Below are 23134 nucleotides of genomic sequence, written 5' to 3'. Positions count from 1 at the left end.
CTTACATGTAGAAGGTGGAACGCTGCCTTTGATTTCCACATGCAACAAAAGAAAAGAACAATGTCAACACAAGGAGCATTATTTATCAAGTGATTAGGACATTTGGAAATGAGCATCTACAACCATCCTAACTGGGCATCTCTTGAGGATGAGACAACCAAAAGCTCCAGAACACCTTCTAACTTGTCAAGGGTCAAAAATGAACTTTTAATGTCAACATAAATTCACTTAATACTGTATGTCAGTAACCTTCCTATGATGTTTTATACATTGTTGTAAAGAAACAAAGGGATGAGAAAAGTAGCCTGAATGTGTGTTTTATATGTATTTTATTGTCATTTGACCAAACTGAGGTCATTCGTTCATCTTTCTTAGAGTTTGATATCTTCATGTCCCATGGCTTTGTATTTTCAACACCTGTGTAAATATTTCAGTTTTTAAGTCAGCATTTTTGCACCGGGTCATATAATATATGAACACACCGTGGATACAGGTGCGAAAATGCTGAAAATATAATAATATTATTATTATATTTTGCCATGTAGAGGCAATTTGACTGATGCAATGGGAGGAAAGATAGTTATGAAGTGTGTAAAGGGACGTCTGTGTCTCTGTTGATGGGTGCTGTCCAGGGTGCTTAAGAGGAGCTGCTGCAGGTTTCTTTTTACAACTCACCGAGTCTCATTAGAGGCAAGCAATGGAACTATCCAACGTGTTTGTGTATTTGAGGAGTCTCTCTTGTGTTTTCCTTTCCAAGGTGATGGCAGCCCAGAGTAGTTGATCATGATGCAATGGGCCAGTAACATTTTAGTCTCCCAACAACTGTACCAACCTTTATATTAATGGTTAGTAATGTTTAATTGTCTGCATTATTTCATCCTACTTGTACTCAAAGGGCATGTTGATGCTAATTGTACCTAATCACCCCCCGGGATAGATACAATATTCTAATTCTGAATACTTGTACTTAAAAATTGTTGAATCCAAAAGTTTGGTCTTAAAATATTACATGAAAATGTATAATCCTCAATTCAGAATCTTATGAGTCAAAAATACAAAAGTATTATCAGCTAAATGTTCTTAAAGTATTACAAGTAAAGTATACCCAATATACACAGTGTCTCTTTTTAATGTATACTATTATTGAAATTTCGTTTTTTTTCAATTGTTCAATGTTTGTATTGCTTATAAAGACATGCAATACAAAAGAGAATGTAACTGTTAAAATACTGATGATATTAGTACCTACAGTATTTTATCATAGAACGTTTTTTTAAACAATGTGTTTTATGTAAAAATAATCTATTAGCGAAGAGTAAAGAAGAGTAAAAAGTAAATGTGTTTATATGTATATCCCCCATCAGAAGCAAATATCGTAGCATAACAAATATATACTCAAGTAAAGTACACATATGACACAGTAGTACCATAGACTGTATATATAATATATATGTGTGTGTGTGTGTGTGTGTGTGTGTGTGTGTGTGTGTGTGTGTGTGTGTGTGTGTGTGTGTGTGTGTGTGTGTGTGTGTGTGTGTGTGTGTGTGTGTGTGTGTGTGTGTGTGTGTGTGTGTGTGTGTGTGTGTGTGTGTGTGTGTGATTTTGTAGGTTTTCACAGTCTTCATTACTCCGTTTTACTCCCACTGTGATAGTACTTTAAGGTGGGGTAGGTCATTTTGGAGAAACCAGCTCGAGTAGCTAGAATTTGAAAATACACAACTGGAACAAATCTGCCACTTCCTTACAGAGCCCCTCCTCCAACACACAGGAACGCGCACATGACCAATGGGGGCACGAGATAAGTTTGTGCGCTGAGTTTGTGCAGTTATTTTAGCCGGCCCGGCCCGGCTAAAGTAACTGGATGGCCTACCTGCCTGTCAGCCAACCTGTGCACAAACTTATCTCGTGCCCTCATTGGCCCTCATGTGTGTTGGAGGCGGGGCTCTGTAAGGAAGTGGCAGACCTTTTCCGGTTGTGTATTTTCAAATTCTAGCGCACTCGAGCTGGTTTCTCAAAAATTACCTACCCCACCTTTAAGTGTATAGACAGTACTTGCATGTAGCCTACTTAGTTAGATTCCAACTGGTTACAAAACCCCAGTGATTTAAATTCCATTTGTATCGCTTTCACCCAATCTGTTTTCGTCTTTTTAATAAACGATGTGACATTAGCAATAAGTCCCTCTCTCCAGTCCCAGCCGTGGTGAGAGGAGCGGCCGCTTTAAGAGGAGCTGCTCCGACGTCAGCGCCCTCATGGACATGTGGATCCGACATCCAATAGCCTGATCCGGGCTTTACTCATCCCCCTTTTCTCACAGGAGATCCCTCTGCTGAAGCACCGCGTAGACAGGGGTTAGCCACGGCTGCAAGATCATCACCAGATACAAGTAGCACCGAGATTTCCTCCCTTTACGCACCTGAAGCATCCAGTTCATATCCCCAGCTAGAACCACCGTGTTGCAACCATGTCTGTAGCGGGGCTGAAGAAGCAATTCCACAAAGCCACTCAGGTAAGAGGCATCATCAGATCTCCATGTTTGTTGTGTCACGTTGTAGTGGCGTGGCGTTTGGACGGTGGCATTTGGTTATAAATGGATACATCGTGCTGCCCTCATGTATCACGTACGCTCGTGTACGCTGCAGCTCAGCTCCATCTGCTGCCCCGAAATCTCCCATCGCTTTCCTAGTGCTGAAATGTACTCCACTGCAAAGATGGTGCAGCGTTGCAGCAGTAGAATAATTTATTACTCGTGTTTTGCACTGCAGCAAAACAACGTTGCTGGTTTTTTTTTTATGTGTTTTTTTTTTAATGCATTCCTGAAAACCACGACGATTATTCAAATGCATTTTTCTGTGCGGCCGCCTGGGAGGCAGGTGGCACGACACGTTGATGGTGGTGATGCCTGGGACGTCAGTTCCTCCCGGTACCCTTCAGATGACATTCTGCACACAACACAGAGGCACCAGAGTCATGGCAGCCGCTCGCGCTTGTACTGCGCAGGTTGTTGCCCTAAATGAAGCACGGTTTTAAATCAGTGTTTCTGTCGGCCAACCAACAGTGGGAACTCCACGCGCACGACGATGTTATGCAATCGTTAAGTGCTCCTTGGCGGAAATCCGCTCCAGCCAGCAGCGGCAAGCCATGACCGCAGCGCCCTCTAAACGCATGTATCTCCTACTGCGGGATATCAGTGGTGAATGAAATCACGTCTTCCCTTTCCCATGCTGAATGGTTTGTTATTTGTAGATGTCACACATGAGAAGATATTCAGTTCAAGGTTACTCCTCATGCCATCCCACACATTGTAGCATCTTTGGTTGTTTTGCTTCCAGTATTTCAGAGTGAGTTCAGAGGCCAACATGGTGGGCCATTGGGCACCGAGGAGAGATATTGATGGACCAATGTATGGCCAGACTCTTCCCTGCAGCCTTCACTTACCCCAAGGCTTTGAGCGGCGTGTGTTTCCGGTGTGGGCTGTGAGGTTGTCCTGTTTCTCAGAGCGAGTCACAGTAACACTGAGAGTCAGCTTCAAGCATCACAGTAGGACACCCGGAGCCTGACACACACACACACACACACACACACACACACACACACACACACACACACACACACACACACACACACACACACACACACGCTTCCCTCCCCTCCCCTTGTTCTCCAGTCCACCGATGTCCAAAGGCCTTGCTTTCCCCCAGTTTGCACCTTACCTCGTCATTACAGGCAACTTCACTGAAATGGATGGGATTGATGTTTAAATGTTGACGTTGATAACGGTGTGTCTCGTGAAGGTCAGCTAGTGTGGATATGTAATCTATTAGTTACATGTTGGACCTGCATAACTGAGACCAAGCTGCAGTTGGTGAGGAGGACAGGAAGTGATTGCACATCAAACAGCTGGGACGTAATATGGGGATACAATGGAGTCCCGTGTTGTATTTATAGGTCATTTATGCTGCCATTAGTTATTTATAGCATCGTTTATGTCACACTGACATTTGAGATGCCTGCTGAGAAGAGAAAAGACACAAATGGGAGTGTTGCTATTCCTGAAAAATAACGTTTTGCAGATTACAAATGAACCGAGGGCTATACATCCTCTTTAACATTTAAATTAAAGCAAAAAATAACTGCAAACGATTGTTTTGCTTTTAACAGAGTTTGATTGGATCGTTGATTCAGTTTTAATCAGGAGCTCATTAGATCAGATTGGAAGGAGACAGCGGCCCACACGGTGTGTGTGTGTGTGTGTGTGTGTGTGTGTGTGTGTGTGTGTGTGTGTGTGTGTGTGTGTGTGTGTGTGTGTGTGTGTGTGTGTGTGTGTGTGTGTGTGTGTGTGTGTGTGTGTGTGTGTGTGTGTGTGTGTGTGTGTGTGTGTGTGTGTGTGTGTGTGTGTGTGTGTGTGTGTGTGTGTGTGTGTGTGTGTGTGTGTGTGTGTGTGTGTGTGTGTGTGTGTGTGCAGTCTTCATTACTCCCACTGCAATTTTAGGCAGCTTCAGGCTCAGAGTCAGCAGTCTCTGTGGTCCACTTCCGCCTGTTCATCTGCATCACGCATCACACACACACACACACACACACTCTCTCACAGTCATCCTCCCCGGACCCCCAGTGGCAGAAGGCTCATATCGTCCCTCTGTTCCTGTAATCCAGGCCCAGACTCACCCGGGCAGTGACTTCACAATCTGGCTACTTGCACACACATCCTGCACGCAGACCACAGGCGTACCCCCACCCAAACACATGCAGAGGGGGTCACAGGGATTAAGGATGGGACAGAGGATTTATAAAGAACCAGACAACAGGATGGTAGAATGGGGACCAGCAGTAAAGCAATAATTAGATTGTCCTTAGAATACGCATAAGGAGACGAGACTTAGATCAGAAGATTGATGCGTCCGTCATTAATCATACAGTGAACACTGAGCTATCGCTGGTAGCAAGTCACTTTAGCTTAGCATAGACTGGAAGCAGGGAGTTGACCAAATTCAATTTAGGACGATATCTTGGTCTCGACCAGCGTCCTTGAGTGCCTCTCGTTGTGACTGCTCCCAACCGAGTGAGAAAGCAGCACTTGTGCCATTTCAAGATGTTCCAACTCATTGAACACGCTATAAATCAAGGGACTTCATCAACTTGATACACAATCCTCAAAAATCCAATATTGGCTTTAAGCCGTACGCATTTCTCATTGATTTGCAACATTAGCTTCGATGGTTTCATTCAAGATATCAGAAGCAGCTGAACCTTGCTATAAAAAGCCAACTCTCTCTCTCTCTCTCTCTCTCTCTCTCTCTCTCTCTCTCTCTCTCTCTCTCTCTCTCTCGTTCAAAGGGTCTCGAGGTGTATGAAGCCGAGCCATGTGTCGTAGAGCACAGCAGGGCTTGTTAGGTTCATATCTGTGATTACATCAAATCTAAACACAACACGTTTCAATGAATAAATGGAGCGAGCTGTTGTATGCAGATTGGAGCAGATTACAGGTCCTAAAATGCTGCATTGACCTTAAAGGCCGTGTGTCACTAATTGCTAATCAGCTGTGCAGTTTGTCTGATGTTAAGTGCGCAGATGGGAGCCCTCATACTTGTGCTTTGAGTCTTTCTTTATTACGGACCGTGTGCACCTTGCAGAGACAAGCAGCCCATACAACGCAGAATGCCGTGGAGTCACTGAAGTTTCTAGCACACATGCTCTCACACCCTCATCGTCCACCTTCTCACAGAGTCATTTATTTCACACAACAATCACACTTTCCTCGGACAGAAGCCTCTCTCTCTCTCTCTCTCTCTCTCGCTCTCACCCAAGGACATGCAGGATTATCGTGGTGCATTAATAACGGGGGCCATTTTAAAAAAAGACGGGGAAGCACGGAGCATGAAGGGTAAGACCCCGCAGGCCCACTGCCTTTTAATAAATCATTTATTTATCCAGCGACGCATTACTCATTCTCCCTGTGGTGGGCCAAGCCTCTTCATACACTGTAGGAAATATGCCGCCTTCACACAATTCAAACTTTGAAAACAGTTAAAGAATCAAGTTCAAATAAACGAAATACCCCATTTACGCCGAGCATTGTTATAAGCCACGACTCAGCTCTTCTGTCAGGTGTATTTTTAAAGGTGGAGATATCTCGCTCAATGCGTCACAAGTCAACTTCGCCCCAGAGTCAAATGAGTCATGCTTTGAGCAGATGCTACTTTCATCGAGGCGCTGTTCCCATGGAGAGAGTCATAGGCGTGTGTACAAGTCTGAGCATGCATGCGTGTGAACATGTGATGAGGCCTTTTGATTTGGGGCGGTGATAACCACAACTAATGGTTTAGAGAAAGAGTGAACCCACAGTTCTGCTTGTTGTTTTACTTTCATCGACCCCTGGTTTAAATGCTGTTTCATATCTGTTTTAAGGCTGAGTGCGGTCTGCCAGCAGGGAGGGAACATGTGTTCATTAATTAGAAACTGCGAGAGGGAAAGAGGGGAGCTTCAGAAAGGGTGCCAGCGTGAGAGAGAGGGAAACTAAAACTTCAAGTCTTTGGGGGGGGGGGGGCGGGTCTTGTAGCTTTTCCAGATGAAATGGTTGCTTTGCTTCTTCTCAATGTCAGAAAGAGGATAGCTAGTTTCCTCACAGCTTTATCGTCCTGCCAACGCCATGTTTGTGTTTGAATCCATTGAGTCTAAAAGCATTGCTTTTCTGTCACGTTAGTGGGAAATCATCTGTCAACATGTTATACTACTTGTCCTCAGAGCTTCACTTCGAGTCCCACCTGCTTCTCAGAAACATATATATGAGAGATTGCATAAGATAAGAGGCCATTTTAGAGAACAGTGTGCGCTAAATGTCCTGTGGAAGTACATTGAAATGTATTCCTGGCTGCAGATCAACACCATATGGGCTGCGTACAGTCCATTAACTGTTATATAACACGTCATAATAATGAAATATTCATTCTAATTACAGTAATGGGTTAAGGATGGCATTTCCTGTGAGTGAGTATATCATCAGTTCCACCAGATTTGGGTGAAAGCCATATTCATGTCATTCTAAATTCAATTACTCTGTGTTAAAAAAAGATGAATTCCCCGGCACAACAAATCAGAAAATAACGTTTGAAATGAAAGCACTCTAATATCTTTAGATGGTAAAGACACGACATCGGTGAACTGCAGGTAACAATGTCTCCTGTTGTGATTTAGAAATGATGTCGTCAGCGGTTTTGACACGAGACTGAGAAAAGCCCACGATGATGGATCGCTGAAAAGGCACAGCGTGAATCTCACACGCTCTGTGTGAAAACAAAAGGACCTACCGAGGTGCCGTGTCAACCCGTCTGTATATTGGTCGTTAAGAAACGGTGATTACATTTGGATGTGGGATCATGTATGTCTTAGTAAGGGAACAGTAATCCTTCATTTCGCAGTCAGCCCTCGTTCGACTAGAGGATTCCCAGTGTGTGGGCTGAATGCTAATGTGGGGACTTCACGTCTTACCCTCACTGTGTCGTGTGTAGCAGTAGGATTTGGCTGCTGAAAAACATCCATTCTATGTTTGTAGATTAACGGAGGAATTTCATTGTCCATTGTGAGTTTCTGGGTTTGATTCCCTCAGAAAAAGGTACGCAATGCGAAAGCGTGAATAACTACATCCCGTGCATGCCGATAGACAGCAGAGGGTCTCTGGATGTGACTGACGCCTGCGGGGCTTTAGGGCAGCAGATTGTGAGGGGGTGACTCATCCTGCCTGGATCCTCACTCAGGCCCACTGCAGCGTAAAACAGATCCAGCTGGGAGATAACAGATGGCGGGGGGGGAGAGAGGGAAGCTAGGAAGGAGAGATAAGAGAAGACAAGGAGGGAGACGATAGAGCGGCCTTGAGCAGGTACAGTAGGGAGTGGCTGAGAGGTAAAGGGAAATCAAGAGATTCCTTAAGGGAGAGCAGGAGGAAGGAGAAGTCAAACAGAGGAAGTGTGGAGGACTCAATCTGTGACGATGGACGTTCTTAAACGGCTTTAGGAGAAACCGAATGTTGATATTGCCAGTACGTTTAATTTCCCAATGCTTCTACCCATTCTGGAGCTGATACTTTTCAAAATAGGTCAACTAATCTATTTGTCCAAACAACGGTACAACCCCTAGTTCCCTACAATGTATGACAAAGCAAGCACGTCCTTTAAAGAAGCTATAACTAGAAAGTGTTTGTATATTATTTGTTATAGCTGAACATTTGTTGAAATGAAATGACTTTTCAGTGTGAAAATGAGTTCACGATGACTTGTTGTTGGCTTGTTAACCAAATAGTCAATCATTGCAGCACTTACTTTAAGAATCACGCCATCATGGCCTTTTAATTATTTATAACTAGGAGTCAGTCGTGTAGGTCGCAGGATGTATGGAGTAGTGGTGAAACGTTATCGGTGTAGTCACACAGGTTTTACCATGTTGCTTTTAACCATATCTACACATGGCAACCAGTGTTGATGGTGTAGGATCTCTGACAAGTTCAACTAATGCTCGTTACCCTTAGCTTTGTCAAACAGACAAAGGTGCGTCCTCATCAGCACCACGGACAGCGACATGGAGTAACACATCAGTCAGGTCACTGATACTTCAGGCCGGGGCCAAAGGATATACGTGCACTAATCCAGCAAAAGGTCATGAGTCAGGCCGACGAGACTAACACACCAACCTCTCGCTCTCTCTCTCTCTCTCTCTCTCTCTCTCTCTCTCTCTCTCTCTCTCTCTCTTTCTTTCTTTCTTTCTCTCTCTCTCTCTTTCTTTCTTTCTTTCTTTCTTTCTTTCTTTCTTTCTCTCTCTCTCTCTCTAATGCTAGAGGCTGGAGAGGGACGATGACAGGTCATTTTGCGAACAAGCGTTGCCTCCTAATTATGTCATTGTATTAGAATAATTGCTGTGTCAATGTACGTATCATTTTAGCTACAGCTGGCAAAGATGGGACATGTACTTACCCCTAGTACTACTACTCGGGACGGGTGGCGCAGTGGTCTGTGCATCCGATCATCAGATCAAGGGGGAGTGCTGGGGAACTCCAGTTCGAAACCCGCTCCCGCCGCCACTGCGTCAGGCCGTTGTGTCCTTGGGCAAGACACTTCACCCGGCTCCTGTGGGTATTGTCCACAGTACATGTCTGATACCAATGTGTACTTGTAAAAGCGCCTCGATGACTTCGAGGCGTGAAGATGGACGGTGTGGCGCAGTGCGCTGTGTGGGGTGAAACCCGCCGCTGCTGCGTCTGTAAAGCCGGTGTGTCCTTGGGCAAGACACTTCACCTGAACTTGCCACAGTATTTGACCATTTCATGTATGATATGTGTGTATAGGTAAAAGCGCTTTGAGTCATTGAAAAAGCGCTATAATAAATGCAAGGAATTATTATTATTATTATTAATTATTACTACTACTACTACAGCTAATAGTTAACTAACTAGTGTAAAAACTGCTGGGTGACTATTTAGATAACAATTGAAAGGCCTTTTTTTGTTTATAACAATCTCAATATTATATCTAAGTAATTTTACTCAATCTTTTGCATGAAAGTAAAGTGTGCTACCCCCCCTCTCCTTCCCCGACCTCTACACCCTCGTTACTGCGTCACTCTGCACGTTGCACAATACAGCCTGCAGTAAAACTAAATGTTGCCGTTGGATGGAAACCGTGAGATTCAGAATTGTGACTCCGGGGGGTTTTGCTGACGAAGTGTAGATCATTTGAGTCATTTCAGTTTTGTTGTCATGAGTCAGCGGATGCAGACTCCTTGTTGGAATGAGCTCTTAAAGTTGCATGCAGCATTTTCTTAAAAACTCACCCATTAGTTTGTTTTTATCAGCTGAGTCCAGAGGTGGCGCTAGACTTTTCCGCTGCCCGTCATTTTGACAGATAGGATCGTAAAACTTCTGTCAAAATCCAGAATTACCCGTCGGCCTTTACACAACTCTGACAGGGGGGGGGAGAAGCATGCTCGTGACGTGAACTGTCAATCTGACAGTTCACATGCGCCGTGTTATGCGTGGCTGCTGCACCTCGCGGGAGCGGCACATGATCTGTACGGCACAGTTAGGTTTGGAAACGGTATGATTTCCTTTTTGGAGGGCATGCATAACACGGCATAACACCGGAGCCTCGCTGCGGGGACACTTTGGCGCTGTTCCGAGTTTGTTCTAATCTGTCAAAATGACGGACTGCTTTCAGATTGGTCCGTCATTGTTAAAAAAATCCATCATAGACGGAAAATATTCGGTTAACGCGACCTCTGGCTGAGTCACTGCATGTTCTTATGTCTCCTGTTTTTGCTTTGCATGTCTTGGCATAACAAAGAGCCTTCAGGCCCCGCTTGGGTATGTAAGCCTCGGCCGATACGCAGGGTGTGCCTGTCATTCTTAAGTTGTCACATGTTGTGTATTCAAAAGATAACAGGTTGTAAAATCGCTGTGTGTTTTATGTGCCTCAGTGTTTCCCCTGTCGGCCCCTCTCTGAGTGGCAGCTGTGTGCTTTTAGTGTGTGTCAGCTTTACCGAGGGTGCCCCCAACACACACACACACACACACACACACACACACACACACACACACACACGCATACACACGCTCACACGCATAAGATACAGTAGGTCAAAATCAGAAGTCCTTTATTTCTCCTACTGTGGGCAAATGAACAGAATTACAGTGGCAAAGATACAGTGCAGACTAACGGGCAAAAGAAAAATGTTTCTATAAGTTTAGACTTGTACACGAGTTGAAGGAAAGCACATATTATTTACAAATATATATAAACAGTAAAATAAATGTATAACTGCACACAAGTGTATAATGCTCATAGCCGTTGTATTACACATGTAGTTTTCCTGTTTGCAGGATGAAGTGTGCAATTTGTCTGCATATATTCAAAACCCAGCTCCGTCCGGCCGGGTTCTGTGGAGGCGTGGGTGTGTCTTTTGGAAAACAATCTAATTATAAACCTTGTTATTCTCACTCTCTCTCTCTTTGCTCGTCGAGAGGAGGGGCGTCCTCTGAATGCTGTGTGTTTACAATCAGCTCCCGACAATGCTGCTGCGTACTGTCTCTTTAAGAACCGAACGCTCTCCTCACTCAACCCAGTGCTCCCAGTTTTGGCTAAGTGTGGATCAGCAATGCAGCAAAAGAGATGCTGCACTGGCTCGTATCCAGAAACACACGGTCCCCGCTGCCGTGTCCCTCCATCCTTTCATCTTAATTACTTCCTCCCCTCACTGAGATTATTTTTACTTTTCAATGTTGCTTGTCAAATGCCTCCCAGCTTAAAACAAATGTTTTCACCTGCCTCAGTAGAGCTCTTTCTCTGAAGGCTCTTTATCGGGACACTGCTGTGCTTCGCCTCGGCTCGCTGAGCAGACATTTCAGCTGGCGCTCTGAAAGCCGCTTGTTTTCTCAGATATGCGATCCCATCTCCTGGAGGCTGCTCCCTTCCTGACGTTTGCAAACAGGGAAGTCTTTCAGCGTTCCTCACCAGCAGTTTGTCTGTGTGAATATAAAGTGTGTCCTCTATCGCCTCACTTCACAACAAATGCTCTCGTTAATTTACTGGATGGCTCATAAATCTTTTAGAGAGCTTTTCAACAACGACCTTTTCGTCTGTTGGCTTTACACCATGTGATAAACATGACTCGGCATTTCTAGAGGTGCTTTCCTGAGCTGTTGCCAGGGACAATACAGAAAGTCTGACAGACTAAAGTAACAGAATTAGGAATCCTTTACTCATCCCCCACAGCGGGGAAATGTCGCAGCAAAGGGAAAGTGCAGGCAAATGGCGTTATAAAAATAAATTGAGCATAAAAAGTAATAAGGTAGCAGCAAGTGACAACATTAATAGATGTGACATTTTTTGCACACTATTAATGTTTTCTTAAATTCTATGCATTATTTAAAACATATTGTATAAAAGAGGGTTAACATTCGCAATATCATTGAAAGAAATGTCAGTGGTTTTGCTCCTGCAGTATCTGGAGGGTTGGAGCCAGACGGTGACATCACTTCCTGTTTGGAGGTTAATGACAGGCGGACACGGCCTATTCTGAGCTCACCGTGGGTAAGATGCAGTCGGCGTGTTTAAATACGGGCACGATGAGCTAAACTCGTTAAATGCAGTAGTGGGAAGTAACCGCATTTACTCAGTACTCAGCGTTGTACTTAAGTGCTAATTTTAGCTGTCAACCGCATCTGTAAACAATGCTGAAGGAGAAAGATTAGAAGCTATTTAAAAAGCTGCTGACCTGGGTATATCCCTATGTGAAATATGACTGCACACCTTGACGTATGGGAAGCTGATTCGGAGAGGACTCAGTCAACTCAATTTACAACCATGAAATGTTGTGTCGGAAAACGTGCCGACTATGATTTGTTATGTTAACATATGTGTGAAAATATGATCTAAGATTATTGCAAACAAGCAACATATATTTATATTTTGTGGAACGGTATGAGGGGTGGGTATTTAAATGTATTTCATTTATATTTGTATATTGGTGTCTATCTGTGAAGGTGACGGTTAAACGCAATAAATAGTTGGTCACAAAACATTTTATATATTTGTATATCATTTGAGTATTTTTAGATGACTGCTACTTTATACTTTTACTCCACATCTTAGAGGTAAATATTGTACTTTTTACTTAACTATATTTATTCAATACCTTTAGTTACTTTGCAGATTCACATAACTGAGAATGAAAAACAACACATCTATTTATAGTTATACCTGGAGTAGTACATTCCCAAGCTCCCCAGTATTATATGTATACATAGTATTTTGATTAGATTTGCTGATACCAGTTGCAACACATTCATGCATCAGTCATTATAATGTGGGCCCATGCATAATAAGTGCTTTACTTATTGTACCTAAAGTCTATTTAATTCTTATCCCCCTTTTTTACATTAACTTAAGAACACTTTTAAATGCAGTGTGGTATCTACTTTCACTTAAGTACAACTTCTGATTCCGTTCCCCACCACTGGTTAAACGGCCTCATGTGGCCGAATTGTGAACGCGTGTCAAAGAAGAAAGATGTGCTGGGTGAGAAGCGTCGGTGTCCTACAGAGTCAATCATTTTTACATGACAGCTACGGTCGCTTGAGGTGTTCAGTTGGTCTGTAGCAAGCGATGTGTTGTTCATCGCTGTCTCTGGTTTCTTTCTCCCCTTCTCCACTCCCTTGTTTTCTCCTCCTGCTCTCGCTGCATCAGTATTCAGGCCATGCTTGATGTTTTATTCAGGCCTGGCATATTATTTATTCTGGGCATCAACCACTGCAGGAGAGGCTGTCGGTGCCTGGGTGTGGAGAAGGGAAATTCTCAGGAGCTGTTTTTAAATGCTGGGATAAGGTTTGTGTAATCAATCATGACTAATGAAGAAAAGAATATGTAGATTTCATTTCTGCATATTTTCTTTAACTCACAATTTAAAAGACCAGTAGTGAGACTTTCTGAACGTTCAGTAATGTTAGCGAATCATTTGCTTAGGTATTCAACCTTCGACACAGTTCATATGTGTCTCCTCTCACTGTCTCCTTTCCCACGGCATAGTTCTACGGCCTTGGGTATTGCTGCTATCTCTCTTAAGGAGGGGCAGCTTGGGCGCATTGTTGTTTCTTATGACCGAGCACAAGCCGCCATGAGGTAGTTTACTGTTCAGGGACATCTAGAAGCCCTTCTTTTCAGTCACTTGTTAGACACTTTTATCCAAAGCGACTTACATACTCAATTTGGGGTGAAGTGTTGCCCAGGGACACAACGACATGCTGACTGCAGTGGGGTTTGAACCTGTGACCGATCCGAACACCAACGCACAACCCACTGCACCACACGCCTCCTCATCTATGGACGACAGCTCTAGTTAGATTCAGGGTCCATATTTGTTTAGTCTCGCTGATAAAGAATGTTGATTATTACCCTCTGAACTAGTTAAAACCTGGAACTGCCGAAGAGCTCTTTTGATTGTGGCATCTCAACCGTGTGGTCAGACCGTGGCCCGTGACATGTCGTGTGAATTCTCCGGCCGAAGCTCTAAATAAACCGTCAGTGTTTGCCATCGAAGCTCCAGCTCTCCTCGTGTCTCTCTGAGTCCTGTTTCCAATTGCTTCTGAAGTTTCCCCCACAAGTAATATTACACAACAAAATATTAGGTTTTTTGCTTTGTGTTTTTCTACATCAATGAATATGTCGCCAGAGTTATTGTATTTGCTTTTATGTGTGGGAATAGCTGGAAACATTGATACGACTACATAAACCACCTCCACACACACACATACACACACATACCTACAGACACACATACACACACATACAGGTCACATTATTATTACCTAAATCTATAACCGAGAAGCATCCATGTCCACTCTCCTGAAAACCCATTCTTGGTTAATGGCTTCGGTGTAACTGCCGACGTGTTGGGGATTTAATGAAGGGCAATGCAGATATGGATGTTTTTAATTCCCCAGAGACCTTGGGAAGTATACTGTCTTTGATAGGTAGTGCTTTTACTCGAGGGTTGAAGGTCATCATCCGTCAAGAGGTCATTAATCAAGCGACAAAAGCCAGTCACCATTTCAGTCAAACTTGAGACCATGAAATGATGATCAGAATATAGAAGACAGACGAAAACCAAGAGTCTGCAGCCAATACAGCAGCTCACTGAGGCTGTATGCTCACTGTCACGACATTCAAATCGAACAAACAAGCAAGGATGTCTTGTTTCTGTGTCGGATCCTGAAGGCAGCATCTCCCTGGTTCCCTCAACAAAAACCAGTGGGATTTGTCCATTGGATACATGATAGCTGAAATATTTGAATACCTGTTTGAATGGATTTCGAGGCAATGTTTTTCAAAACTAATTATTCTACTCTAACATGCTAAACAAAGATGGTGGTCAAACATTATACCTGTTTACATTCAGCATGGCTTCATTGTCACTGTTACAATGGTCAAACATTATACCTGTTTACATTCAGCATGGCTTCATTGTCACTGTTACAATGCTAACAGTAGCTTAAAGCCCCACTGTGGCCTGAGGACCTCACAGAGTACTTCTAATATGTATACAGTTTAATCCACACCCTTTTTAAATATTGCAAAGTAAGCACAAAGTAGGTCGAGGCTGTACTTCGGTCGACTTATTGGACAAAAATTTAAATTTGGACCCAATGATGGCACCAGATAAAATATCAAATAGTCACCAAAGACCTTATTTTGTATTCATTATTTATTGATGGTGACACTAGATATACAGTAAAGGCAGGAGTTCACCAAAGTTAGTAGGATTCATCATCTGAGATCTGTATATTTGCATAAAACCATGTTTTGTTATCAAATCCATTCAATGGTTCTGGAGATATTTCCGTCTGCACTGAAGCGGCGGCCCAGCCTAAAGAGCTTAAAGAAGCAACATGGAGTGACACAGCATTATGTGAACTTTATAATGTGGCAGATGCACTTACAGTACTCATTTGCTGGCGATGAATAAAATAGGACATTTGGACAGGAATAGTGTAGAAGGGAAAGAAGGGAATATGATAGAAAGTGCAGCAGGAAGAGATGAGAGGAGGATGTTGGGAACAAAAGAGGAGAAGAGGCTTTGCGTTGAGGCAGCTGCAGCATCGTGCACTCAGCCTTACGCCTAATTTAGCTCATAAGAGGACAGTAATGAGGGGTGGGAGGAAACGGAATGAGCTCAAATTGTATTTAAATAACTTCTAAAGCAGAAATCCAGCAGATTTTGGGGAAGAATATGTATTTTTTGTACTTGCATGATTTCCCTGCTGTAAAAAACACCATGTTAGTTGATCTAGGCGCGGACAGCTACTCTTCCCACACACACACACACACACACACACAGCATCCTCCCACCAACTGCAGAGCTGAGACTGAATGGCGTGTCAGGGATTATACTCAGATTAATCAGAGCACAGTGACTTTGCATCATGTTGGAGCTGTGCGAGTCAAAAGCAGAGCGCTGCAGTGGTTATCTGTGAAACATGGGGCGTGCTGCCGAGTGTACCATGTGACGCGGTCAGAGAGTCACGACGCCTTCTTGCTATTTCTTATTTGATCACATTGGCATTTTAGAGGATTTCTACTGGCAATTTGATCGCTTTACAATAACACTCACAAAGGTTTAAAGAGGCCTGATTATGCTCATTTTGTGGTTCCTAAGTGTGGTTCCTAAGTGTGGTTCCTAAGTGTGTAATGTACCAAAAGGTCTTTATTTTCTCAAACTGCCTGTGCTGCGGCACCTCTTTTCCCCCTCTGTCTGAAACCAGAGCCCAGTCTGGTCTGATTGGCTAGCTGGCCTTGTGAGTGGTCAGCTGCTTAGAGATGTATTTCACGTACAATGTGTTGGAGAGCCAGTGATACATAGTGATGTCATTATGTTACAGAAGTAAACAAAGGAGCAAATGGAGGCGTTTCAGGCAGGGGGAGAGTGTGGGAGATAAACTCCCCCTTGAGGGAACTTTGTGATGTTAGCCTTAGCAGACCATTCACATGCACAAAAACATAAATAACACACAACAGGAAAGGGAAATCCAAAAAGCATAATAGAGCCCCTTTAAGGATGACCATGTGAAGAGGCAGATACAATCAATCAATCAATTTTTATTTATATAGCCCAATATCACAAATGTTACACTTGTCTCAGTGGACTTCACAGTTTGTACAGAATATCAGTATGACAATACGACACCCTCTGTCCTTAGACCCTCACATCGTACAAGGAAAAACTTCCAGAGAAAACCCACAGTTTAAAGGGAAAAATGGGAGAAACCTCAGGGAGAGCAACAGAGGAGGGATCCCTCTCCCAGGACGGACAGACGTGCAATGGATGCGGTGTGTAAATTGAAAAGATAATACATTTACAACATAGGTAGTCCAGATGTTTGGAAATGCATGTGTGTATAATAGGAAGATGAATCCACGAGGATATCCATCCAGGACTTATGATCCAGGACCACAGCAACGACTCAAGATCCAGGGCTCGCTATCCAGGACACAGGACCGCAGCAACAGGATCATCCATGACTCCGGATCCCGGCGTATATAGACACCAAAAAGAACGACATTTGGGGAAGCTGGGTTAATCGGAACATGAGAGTACACAGGTATAGACAGAGAGAAGGAAGAAGTAAGGTGTCCCCCGACAAACTAAGCCTATATCAGCAAAACTAGGGGCAGAATCTAATCAGCCCTAACTATAAGCTTTATCAAAAAGGAAGGTCTTAAGCGCACTCTTAAAAACGGATAGGGTGTCTGCCGCCCGAACACAAACTGGAAGCTGATTCCACATCTGGAGCTTGATAAGAAAAGGCTGTACTTTGTACTTTTAGAGACTCTAGGAACAACCAACAACCCTGCATTCTTGGAACGCAATGCCCTAGTAGGACAGTAGGGTATAATGAATTATTTAAGGTAAGATGTCGCCTGCCCATTAAGGGCTTTGTAGGCGAGAAGAAGACATTTAAATTCTATCCTGTGTTCTATAGGGAGCCAGTGTAAGGCAGCCAGAACAGGAGTAATGTGGTCCCTTTTCCTAACTCTGGTTAGTACACGAGCTGCAGCGTTTTGAATCAGCTGAAGCGACTTGATTGACTTCTTGGTACTCCCTGATAATAAAGAGTTACAATAATCCAGCCCTGAAGTAACAAATGCATGGACTAGTTTCTCTGCATCGTTTTGAGGCAAGATATGCCTGATTTTTGCAATGTTAAGTAGATGGAAGTAGGCGATCCTTGAAATGTATTTTATGTGGGCGTTAAAGGATAAATCCTGATCAAATATAACACCAAGATTCCTTACAGTCTCACTGGAGGCCAAATTAATGCCATCCATAGTTAGTATATCTTTAGATAATTTGTTTCGTAGATTCTTCGGGCCGAGTACAATAACTTCAGTTTTGGTCGTGTTTAACATCAAAAAGTTTAAGGTCATCCACGTTTTTAAGTCCTTGAGGCAGTCTTGAACTTTATTTGGATGATTAATTTCATCAGGCTTGATTGATAAATATAGTTGAGTATCATCCGCATAACAATGAAAATGTACAGAATGATTCATTATAATATTGCCTAACGGAAGCATATATAATGTGAACAAAATAGGTCCGAGCACTGAGCCCTGTGGCACTCCATGGCTAACTTTGGTTTACATGGAAGATTCATCGTTGACATGTACAAACTGAGAGCGTTCAGATAGATAGGACCTAAACCAGCCTAAAGCAGTTCCCTGTATGCCAACTAAGTGCTCTAGTCTCTGCAATAGGATGTCATGGTCGATTGTATCAAATGCAGCACTGAGATCGAGCAAGACAAGAATAGAGACAAGTCCCTTGTCTGAGGCTATTAGAATGTCATTTGTGACTTTAACCAGAGCTGTCTCTGTGCTATGATGTGTTCTAAAGCCAGACTGAAAATCTTCAAATAAATCATTGTTTTTTTAAGTAATCACACAACTGTTTTGCGACCGCTTTCTCAAGAATCTTTGAGAGGAACGGAAGATTAGAAATAGGTCTATAGTTGGCTAAAACCTCTGGATCGAGGTTGTGCTTTTTAAGAAGCGGTTTTATCACTGCTACTTTGAATAATTGTGGAACATAGCCTGATAATAAAGACATATTCATAATATTTAATAAAGAAGTGCTAATTCATGGAAAAACTTCCTTCAACAGCTTAGTTGGAATTGGGTCTAAGATACACGTTGATGGTTTAGAAGAGAGAATCATTGAATGTAATTGTTCAAGGTTTATGACTGAAAAGCAATCTAGTTTACTATCTAGTGTAATATTAGAACTTAGGTTTCCGGGAGCTGTTGATAACACTATACTGGTCAAAGGCAAGAGGTCATTAATTTTGTTTCTAAGAGTAACAATTTTACTTATAAAAAGCACATAAAATCATTGCTACTGAGTGCTATGGGAATAGAAGGCTCAATCGAGCTATGGCTCTCTGTCAGCCCGGCCACAGTGCTGAAAAGAAATCTTGCATTATTTTTATTCTCATCTATTAATGAAGAGTAGTAGGCTGCTCTCGCTTTACGCAGTGCTTTCTTATATTCATTGAGAGTAATATGCCAAATTAAACGAGATTCTTCAAGTTTAGTGGAACGCCATATCCTTTCAAGTTGTCTCGACTTTTGCTTTATTTTGCGGGTTTCGGCATTATGCCATGGAGCTAATCTATGTTTTATTTTCTTCTTTTTCAAAGGAGCAACAGAGTCTAATTTTATTCGCAGCGCATCTGTAGCACTATCAACAACATGATCAATTTGGGGTGGTGTACATTTTGTATAAGTTTCCTCCCTTACATGCAGACATGCTATCGAGTTAAGTATTGGTCGAATCTCTTCCTTAAATGTGGCTATAGCACTAACAGATAGGTTTCTGCTGCAAGAGCTTTTGACTAATGCTTTGTAGTCTAGTAACAGTACTTCAAAAGTTACTAAGAAATGGTTGGATAAAGCAGGATTATGCGGTTCAACTAATAGTTGCTCAATTTCAATACCATAAGTCAGAACAAAGTCGAGAGTGTGATTATAGCAGTGGGTTGGTTTATTTACACTCTGACGGAAACCAACAGATTCTAATATAGAGTTAAATGCAACAGTAAGGCTATTTTTATCATCGTCAACATGAATATTAAAGTCACCTACGATAATTATATCCAACACATCCTTTTCCACTTACTAATACTAATTATCACTAACCCTGCTTGTTTACCATGCAGTTGATTAATGAGTCATTTAATCACGCTGGTGCTTTGTGTCAACAAGCCTCCTCATCATCTTCCAGACTTATGTGCCACAGGCTCAGAGGAAGCAACGTTACTTGTGTGCCGTTCAGACTTTAATATGACAAACACCACCGTCAGACTGAGCCGTGGATTAGACACCGAGAATGAAATGAATTGTTTGTAATTATACGGTCTTCAGTTCAGCTACATGGAGGCGTGTGTTTACAGCCAAGTAACCAGGTGTTAGCAGAGTAAATCTATCAGTGTAAGTAAATAATAATGTGCTTTTGAAGGAGCTCACATAAAGTAAAGGAAGTATGAAAATCCTGAAAGGTTAGTCTTATTATAGATGACATTATTCCCTGAGAGAAAACACACCTAATGATTGTTTAATGATAACAAAAGATAATCCATTAGTTGTTAAATTAGCCTATTTTTAATGTCTTTAGAATCTCCTTTTATGAAGCTTTTCTGTTTCATATGATATTAAACTAAATGTTAGTTTTCAACATGGCATGACAAGGACTTTACATTAGACTGAGAGAAAGTAGGATGGACATTATTTCCTTCCTAATTTTCTCCCCTTTTAAAGACAATGCACAAAGGCAGACCTTTTTATATGAAAGAGTCAAACAATTATGTCAGCTTGCACACAGTAAATGCAACAACCGTGGCCGTTTCTCAATGTCGAGGAAGGCTGCTCCAGAGCCACTATTTCAAGGATGCTATGTCATCGAGTGCCGCTGAAGGAGTATTCCAATCTCCAGCATACTGTGGAAATTGATGTGAGTTATTGTACCGAAGAAGTGTGTTACATTTGAAATGGCAGAAAGTCTTGCAATTTCCAGATATTAAAAGAGGTCCCTTTGAGTTTCTCTGGTAATTATCAATAGTAGCAGTTAAGTGAATACTGTTCAAACAATACCTGTGTTTGTGTTTTATAGTGATTTCTCTGTTTTATCCTTTCATAAATGTGAGGACTAAAATGGCGATAGACAAAGGGCTGTTAAGAGTAAACTGGGTTTTATTGCCATGTGGGGGAGGTGGAGATATGCAGGACAGGGTGCTAGGTGGGGGAAGAGTCTATTCTGCTTAAGATCTCTAGCAGGCCATGTTTCAGGGAAGTCTACATATCTTTAATAGTATATGTGTGGGTTTATACATTCCTGTGTGTTAATAGTTGAAGGAACAAAAGGTACATTTTTCCTCTCAAATATAGAGAGGTTTTTTTATAGATTCCTGAAACAATGTTCCCTTTTTCTTAAAAGTAGATTAGCGCAATAGTCTTTTTCTTTGACTTTTTACCTGTTTATCAAAAGGGTGTTTTAAGCTATTTGTGAAGAAGGAAGATGCAGAATTAATGGAGATTTCTGTTTTGAGTGTAAAGATTATCCCTTAGAATGTTTTTCTGGGTTAAACCATCGATAGGCTTTGCAAATTGGGAGGGACATTTCCCCTGATTTTAATGAGGTGCATCCTGCAGGCCTTCCCAACGCCTGTGGCTTTCATAGCTGCCCGCGCTGATTCCCTGTGAGATAGCGTTTTGGTATCTCCCAAATGAAGCGCCACCCCTTCTTAGTATTAGGGAAATGTGTATCTGGTTGTTGGGTCTCTCTCCATGCGCTGACAAGACGAAAGGATGTCCGCAGCGCGTGAATAAGGGCGGGAGTACTCCACACGTTGCTTATATGATTCTTTGAATTGTATAGTAATGTATTATATTATATTGTATTGCATTATTACTTTGTTTAATTAAAACGGATTATTGTTTAACTGGTATCCTGGTGTCTTCTAATTCCCTCCCTGTTATGATTTCAAGCAGGACTCGTCAAAACAACACGCGGTGAGGAGTTGGGTTGTAAGAACCCCCATCCCCCAACAATACTTGGAATTCCACCGAGGCCGCGTCCTTGGTTTGGGGGAAATTTCGAGGCTGCACATGGGTAGACTTCGCGTCCTTAAAATCCCCACAATGCTTTGTGCACTGACCAATTTCAAAAACCCTTGCGGAGAATGGCTGAACCGACGCAGCACACATTTAAATGTAAGTATGTAGTGGCGTTAGGGGTGCAACAACTAATCGACTTAATTGATTAAAATCGATTACCAAATTAGTTGCCAACTAATTCAGTCGTCGATTCGTTGGTGACGTCATCACGTGTGTTTTACGCGCCGTTAAGCTCCAACGTTATTGGTCTTTGTATCGGTACTGGAGACATTTAAAAAATATATGTCATGTATTATTGCTACAAAAACTTTATATCGCAGTCTTAGTGTCGCCAACTAGTTTCTAATATGCAAAAAGACAAACAAATGCGTTTATGATGTATTTTCGATCAGACGAGATTTCTCTCCCCCGTCTGTGTGCGAGGGGGCGGGGCGGTTTACACACACGCAGCTGCTACATGCAGCAACACACTGCGGAGATGGCGGAGAGAACGCGCTCCGAGGTGTGGTTAAACTTTACCCGTCTCGATGCGGACAATGCTCGTTGCCAAAAGTGCAATAAGAGTTTAGCATGTAAGGGCGGTAACGTGAGCAATTTGTCTAAACATTTAGCAAAAGTGCTCCACATTCAGACGGAGGAATGCACCGGGTTCCACTGTCTTTCTAGTAGCTCGAGCAGGTGTTATGTATGCTAGCAGCAACACACGGAGTTAACTCCATGATACAAACACGGGTTAATGATTAGAAGTAACGGAGTTATTTATTTTGTTAAAGTTTCAGCTATTCTGTTTGCAGTTCTGTCATCACATTATTTAATACGATTTGTTAAAACATTGTTGTTTCTTTTGATGTGAAATATTATTTATTTTATTTAAATAAAAAGCAATGTTAATTTTGTTCAAAATATGTTTAGTTAATTTAATAATATATGTATTTTTGAATCAAGTATTCATCTTTCTTGTCTTCATTGTTAGTTTCCACATGCCTAAAACAACCTCAAGCTACATCTAAAAGTTGATGGCTAAATAAGAGCGTTTGAGAAATTGTGCAAGGCATAATAGTCGATTAATCGTTTCATTAATTGATAGATTAATCGATTATCAAACTAGTCGTTTGTTGTAGCCCTAAGTGGCGTAGAGCATGTGTTGGTAAATATGTTACTTTGTTACATTTGTTATCACCAAACATGTGTTCCGTGAAAGTAAAGCAGGTTCATAATTAGATAGACATCGTGAGGTATTTATTTGCGGTACAGTGTATGTTGAAACCTTTAGAGAGTGTGGCACACTTGTTAGCCTGTTCCATTCTCCTTCGTTTTCCGAAGCCGTGGCTTGGAAGCATACTTGCTTCGTTTCTGAAGGAAGTGACTTGGAAGTATGCGACTACCAAGCCAGTATCCTCGCGATTGAGAAACATCCCCTATGTCGAGGAAGG

The 23134-nt window shown here is 42.3% G+C and overlaps 1 protein-coding gene across 2 annotated transcripts in view; it reads left to right on the top strand.

Annotated features, from left to right (window-relative positions):
• The first annotated feature begins 2261 nt into the window (after positions 1-2261).
• sh3gl2a (SH3 domain containing GRB2 like 2a, endophilin A1) overlaps positions 2262-23134 on the top strand; it is a 49548-nt gene continuing 28675 nt past the window's right edge. The window contains exon 1 of one of the 2 annotated variants that reach the window (XM_071203566.1): positions 2262-2509. In XM_071203566.1, the coding sequence (XP_071059667.1) occupies positions 2465-2509 (45 nt within the window). In that variant the 5' untranslated portion in view covers positions 2262-2464. The remainder of the gene's footprint in view (positions 2510-23134) is intronic. The other variant, XM_034086885.2, reaches the window with a different exon arrangement.

The sequence above is a fragment of the Pseudochaenichthys georgianus genome, chromosome 1, assembly GCF_902827115.2.
Source record: "Pseudochaenichthys georgianus chromosome 1, fPseGeo1.2, whole genome shotgun sequence".
In the NCBI taxonomy this organism is placed as follows: Eukaryota; Metazoa; Chordata; class Actinopteri; order Perciformes; family Channichthyidae; genus Pseudochaenichthys; species Pseudochaenichthys georgianus.
The sequence above is the reverse complement of the archived record's forward strand: the minus strand, read 5'-3'. Positions and strand labels throughout refer to the sequence as shown.